Source organism: Terrapene carolina, unplaced genomic scaffold (genome assembly GCF_002925995.2).
Source record: "Terrapene carolina triunguis isolate 2854851 unplaced genomic scaffold, T_m_triunguis-2.0 Scaffold210, whole genome shotgun sequence".
Classification (NCBI taxonomy): Eukaryota; Metazoa; Chordata; order Testudines; family Emydidae; genus Terrapene; species Terrapene triunguis.
Window position 1 is genome coordinate 48,598,870 of NW_020664561.1, and position 6,688 is coordinate 48,605,557.

Below are 6,688 nucleotides of genomic sequence, written 5' to 3' on the forward strand. Positions count from 1 at the left end.
TTTCTATCATCTTCAGATCTACCTGGCTTTCAATATTTACTGCTATATAGACTTTGTCTCATAGGATTCATGAAACCTTCTATTGCTACACATCAATGCACATCACATAAATCCAATGACCCTTCATCAGGTAAGCTATGTCAAGCCAAAATTCAGCTTTCATTGCTTACTGCTGTAATGTTGCAGAATTTAGAATTTTTTTGAATGTCATACCAACAGTTAATTAAGTTATTATTGAAAGATCCTGCAAAAAACAAATACAGGCTGGAGTGGGTACTTGTTAAAGCTCTAGTTATACAGAGTAGAGACTAAAGCAGTGCTACAGGCCTTAATATATTTGGTATTGAGTCAGAATACACTTAAATCTATGTATTTTTGGCTATTCAAGAGAGCTTTACAATGAAGTCTTCAGGACAGAGCCAGACCTAAGAACACTGTCTGGAGTAAAAGCAGGGTTTGCTGAAGAGGGCTTTACTAGAGTGAGGAGTGTGGGAATGCTCTGTCCACCATACTAAGCTGCAGAGTGAGTTTCCTGTGGCTCACAAGTGGGATCCACTTGCAACATTTTGCTATTTGTTCAGAGGTTCTCTAACTTCATTCCGGTGTGCAGTAGTTCTGTATCTAATGAATCAGAAAAAAATAATCTATGTTCTATCAACAAGAACATATTTGGATTTAGAGCTTTTAAATAAATGCCAAGTCCAAGCTCTGGGCACCTTTATATAAATTAAAATGCAATAATATAAAAATATTCAAATATGACATTTCATGTGATGGATATTCAATCACTATACTTACCATAAATACCTACCTAAAAAGAAAGATAAAAATAAAATAAAATCTCTAACAAAGCAAGCATCTGAATGAACGCCATAATTCAGGTATCTATTTGTTTGCACTACTGCTTATTAAACTCAGGTTTAATCTGGAAAATGCTTTAAAAACAGATAATTTCAAAAGGAATATGATTTAGCAAAATGCTGACTGTTTTATGTTAATTTTTTTAAATTGTATAGGTAGAGCACATTGTCAATCTCTCTTACACAAGACAAACTATTCATGTCCTGAAAAACTGTATTGCTTGAACAAACTTGTTCTTTAAAAATCCTACTGCATGCAGATGCGATATTAAATTCTAGTAGACAATATAGTATATTCTAAAAATCCCTACAAGCATTCATTTGATCCACATTGCAGCAGTAAAAACGGTAGAGGGGAAAAATGCTTTTAAGACAAAAGTGTCAGCTCTATATCAGTTTTCTATCAAAAAAGAATGCATATAATTGCAGTCTAGTTGAAAAGTAGGTAAATCTTTTCACCGTTTTAGAGAGAGGTTTCCATTGGTCTTGAATTTTGTAATGAATTTGAGCTTTAACTCCACAATAAACCCAAGACTAAATAAAAAAAGCACTATGAACTCCAGTACAACTGACAGACTATATTGTATCAAGAACAGTGGGTCTCAAACTTTTTTTACTGGCGACCCCTTTCACATCGCAAGCCTCTGAGTGCGATCCCCCTTATAAATTAAAAACACTTTTAAATATATTTAACACCATTATAAATGCTGGAGGCAAGCGGGACTTGGGGTGGAGGTTGACAGCTCCCGACCCCCCAGTTTGAGAACCCCTGACCAAGATCAAGAACCAAATAACTTCTCATACAACTACAGAGTTAAGGAGTTATAGCAGAACACTGTTATGAGATTATTTATACAGTATTATCCACACTGTGTAATATGTACCTATGAAACTGTCATTCCTTTTGTTTTATGCAATATGTTCTACTCCTTTAAAAATTCTAAGCAATGTTCATGTGTGTAAAGTTTGGCAGCCATTTTGTTCTCAGAATTCAGTGGAAGCCATCACTGAAGAGAGACACACTTCTTGAGAGAAGACTTTACTTTTTTTCTTTCCAGTTTTGTTCCTGTATTGATCTGAACTACAAATACTTTAGACTGAAAATATATCTTTGCTCTTTGTATATGGAAAACATAACAGATAATGGCATGTGATTTTCTGCTTATATACACTAGTGTAACTCCTTGACTTCAAACATAAGATGAGAATTAGACTCAGATTCTTAAATTAGTTCTCATTTCAGTAGATTATTTTACTTTTGTCTCTTTCAAAACAATATGCATATGGCAAAGCAAGGCAGGTTGCTCCTAATGTTAGAGATGCTGAATTATATAAAATTTCTTCTACTTACTTTCCAATTGCATTGGGCAGTACTGTAAGCTGATTGTCATCTACTTTTAGCGTTGTAAGCCTTTTCAACAATCCTACAAAACAGAGAAAGGTATTTTAAATGACAGATATGTGGGTAGAGAGAATTTAGTCTGTTCTAAGTACATATTGTACTAAGTCGGTATTGCAGCATACACATTATACCTTCAATCCTGAATGCACATGCTTAACTTCAAGTATGAATGGAGTTATTTATGTGCTTCAAGTTAAGCACATGCACAAATATATGCAGACTAGGGTCTACATTCACAGATGGGGAATGTGAAACTCCTGTATTCCGATGGCAACAATAGCAGGAGTTAAGAGAAAAGAGTAATGGACTGACAAAAAAACCAACAAAACAAGAAGATTTTTTGGTTAAATTGGTTCCCTGAGTGCCTGTGCGGCGCTAAGAAGACTGCTGCGCAGCTGTGCAGCTTATAGGGAACTTAGGTTGTGACCTAATTAAACCCATCCATGGCCTCCTATCTTTCTTCCAGGGTGGACGGCCAATGCGGGAGCGTTTCCTGTAGCAGATTCATGTAGCATGCTGGTGCAGATGTGAGAGACCCCCCCTTATTTAGCTTTCCTTCAAATCCTTCAAAGGGATACTTTACTTCAAAACTTTGTCCAATCTATTTTATTTGATAACCATATTCCTTCCATACCAAGTACCTGCATTAGACATCTGCCACAGCAAGTCACCAGAAAAATGCTTGGCTGCCTCCCTGCCACCCTAGCTGGATTCCCAGATATCCACAGATTCCTTCCATATTTGCATCCTGTGTCTGCTCCCAGGCTGCCAAAGAGCATACAAGGTGCATCAGCTGGTCCCATTCTGGTACGGAGCGCCTCTCTGTGGCTGCATGTAAACATCCCACCACTCATCCAGTCAGCAGAAAGGACAATACAGTGACATTGTTCTGCCCTTCCTGTCCATCCCTGTATACTTTCCCTCTTTTCCCAATCTGCTGTCAGGGAGCCCTTAAAGAGGCAATACTCCTTTTTTTTCAGTTAGCTGGAAGACCAACTTGCATAATGGTTGCTATGGGCACAGTGGTAGGGTGATTAACAAATTGTTTTAACTGATCTTTTACAAATCAAATTTCTACACGCTAAATTCTGTTTTAACTATTACCAGCGTAGAACTGGAGAAACATTTTGACTTCCATGCCTACTTTGGATTTAGCAAACAGATCAGGATTTGTCCCTAAAATTTTATTTTAATTTCAGTGTCAAAGGTTTTTAAATTATACATTTGTAATCTTATATTCAAAGCAAATAACTCAGAGCTAACAAAAGTGTCTCAGATGATTAACTGTGGATTTAGGCACCAAATCAGAAAGCATTTGCCTATTTGAAAGCATAGTCCCAATGAAGTCAAGTTAGGTATGTGCTTAAGTACTTTGTTGAATCAGGGCAAGACATGAAAAGAAATTATGAAAATGTAATACAGTCAAAATGACTTTGTTCTATATACACCTCTACCCCGATATTATGCGGTTGTGGGGAGCCAAAAATCCCTACCGCGTTATAGATGAAACACCGTTATATCGGGGTAGCGGTGGCAGGGCTCCAGTGGTGATTTAAAGAGCCCGGGGCTCCGGCTGCAGGGAGCCCCAGGCCCTTTAAATCGCCGGCCGAGCCCTGCTGGCGCAGCCCCGGGGTAGCGGCGCCAGGGCTCTGGCAGTGATTTAAAGGGCCCGGGGCTCCCCGCAGCAGCCAGAGCCCCGGACCCTTTAATGCGCCGCCAGAGCCCCGCTGCTACCGCGCTATATGCAAACCCGTGTTATATCGGGTCGCATTATAGTGGGGTAGAGGTGTACATTTCATTTTTAATGAAGATAAAATATTTCCATATATTTAACTGAAAATGGCCTTGATTCAGCTAAACTCTTAAGCATGGGCTGAAAGTTAAGCATATGCTTAAGTGCTTTGCTGAACGGGGCCCAATATTTGCATTTGGCACTTAAAATTAAATTGTATTTGACATGTTTAAACTTTGTAATACCAAATAAAGATGCTGACCATGCATAGAAAATGAACATACAATACTTAGATGAAAAGGACTCAGCTTGAATGTCATCTATCTACATACCATGTCTAATAATATGGCCTTTACTATTATCAGATTATTTTAAGTATATGGCATATTCTGATAAAAATAATACAAATCTTTTAGATTGAACAGTTTAGAACTTTTTTTAAATAGTGTAAAGTAAAGTAAGATTGCAAAGTAACAAAAAAGTAATTCTTTACAGGAATATGCATATTTGTTTTGTAAGTATCTGTAATTGCAGAAGTAATAATAATTCCATTAGAAATTATATGTAAACCAAATAGTCAAAAACAGAAAATAAAATATTTTGACCCCATGTCTTCTCCCACTTATATTGGTGCATCCCCATTGGTGTCAATTTCGGTTGCACCATTGTAACAGAGCAGGATTTGTCCCTTAGATTTTAAAGCAATTAGTATATATAAATGGACTGTCATACACACTATCAAATTGACATCGGATTGACTTGACCAATAACACCTTTCTTTACTGTAAAGTAGAGATGATCCAGAACTAGAACACCCAGATCTCAGTTCCTCCAAACATGGGGGAAAGTTTGTATCTAGATGCAGATACTATCTTTGCAATTTGATCCAGATCACCAAATATAAACAACTCTTGAACTTGGGGGTAGTTTATATTCAGGTCTGGATTCTAGCTTGGTAACTCAGGCCCTTGTCTGCTACAGAGATATAAATAACACCAACAAATTTAAAAGCTTATCAATCAGCATTTACTCTTCTCACCTAGAGAGTCTGGCAGTTGTTGTAACATATTGGATGACAATAGGAGATCTTCAAGTGCTTCACATCCTGATACATCCAAGTCAACAGTTTCTATCCTGTTTTTTGACATATCCAGGTACACCAACTGCTTTAACTTCCCTATAGACTTAACGACATGGTATAAACAGGGTTAGCTGAGCATATATGCATTCCATAGGAATCTCTAATGCTTAACAGAAACATACAGTAGTAGCCCAGGCTTATCTTTTGCTATCTGAATGTTTATTTTTACCCAGATTGCTGTTGCTTCGATAAAATTAATCTGATTTGAGAGCTTTCCTGTTCAGATAACCACAAAATGAAGGACTAACATCTGAGAAAGTTTAAAACAATTGATGTTATTTCTAGAAATTATGTGATTATATAAAGCCTAATAAAATGGTGGTCATCAGCATTAAAAATCCTCTAAAATTTGCTATAATTCCAGGCAATTGGAAAATCAACTATTGCTTGTTTTTTTGTTGTTTAGATGTACCAGCCCAATCAACTCTGCAAAAAAATTTTTTTCAAAATAAAAAAAAAAATCACTAAAGGGTCATTGGTTCTTTAACTAGGAACCAATCCTAGGAACTCTTACTCAGACAATCAGTCTATACTTATGTGAGGGTATGTCTACACTTAAAATGCTGCAGCTGCACCACTATAGGGCTTCAGCGTATACACTTACTACAGCAATAGCAGCAGTTCTGCCATCACTGTAGTTAACCCACCTTCCCAAGAGGTGGAAGCTAGGTCAATAGACGAATTCTTCCATCGACCTAGCACTGTCTACACTGGGGGTTAGATAGACATAGTTACATCTCCCAGAGGTGTGGATTTTTGACACCTCAGACAGACATAGCTATGCCAATGTAAGTTTTCAGTATAGAACAGCCCCAGTTGTCCTTGGCCTCAGTGTGACACTAGGTATGTGAATAAGTCTTTCTAGGGGTGAAGCCGATATGGTCTAAATTTTATACAATTATGGATGCTGACTTAAAATCTAGCTGGATCTTAAAAGGCAATAATTCACTGCCCAAATCAAGTTGGTTACCCTAAGGAATTCTGTAGCCTTCTGGGATCTCTCTCAAAATCTGTTTAACATTAAAGTGTTAGTAGCCTAAACTGAAGTTAGGTAGTTAATATTTTCTAAAAAGCTGTAGCTCTAGTAAAAATGGCAACTATAATTTTAAAGATGTATCCATGACAAATCACATCTGACAAATCAAATGTAACATTTAGAAAGGAAATGATTTTTGGTCTGCTAGAGTAGCTTTGGCACATTATTAATGACATAAAAGTTCACCTGGAAAAATTAACATAAGCAGTGCTTGTGATTTTTCCGAAGTTTATATGTATTAAACTTGCATGTAGAATAAACATATTGAAAAAAATAGGCAGAGGTGGACCTACAGTAGCGACAAGATAATTGCCAGTTATTGTGAGATAATGCAGCACAGTAACATTAACATGAGCTACATGCAATTATTTTTTCTTTCAAGTGCTGTTATAATCTACAGCAGTGGTTTTCAAAAAATTTTCTGGCGACCCAGTTGAAGAAATTGTTGATGCCCTTTATGCGACCCAACGGAGCTGGGGATGAGGGGTTTGGGGTATGGGAGGGGGTTAGGGCTCTG

The 6,688-nt window shown here is 37.2% G+C and overlaps 1 protein-coding gene across 1 annotated transcript in view; it reads right to left on the reverse strand.

Annotated features, from left to right (window-relative positions):
• LOC112115942 (leucine-rich repeat-containing protein 7) overlaps positions 1 to 6,688 on the reverse strand; it is a 243,760-nt gene that overhangs the window by 94,663 nt on the left and 142,409 nt on the right. The window contains exons 9-10 of the mRNA XM_029912345.1: positions 5,034 to 5,178; positions 2,212 to 2,284 (exon numbers count right to left, since the gene is read on the reverse strand). Of these exons, the coding sequence (XP_029768205.1) occupies positions 2,212 to 2,284; positions 5,034 to 5,178 (218 nt within the window). The remainder of the gene's footprint in view (positions 1 to 2,211; positions 2,285 to 5,033; positions 5,179 to 6,688) is intronic.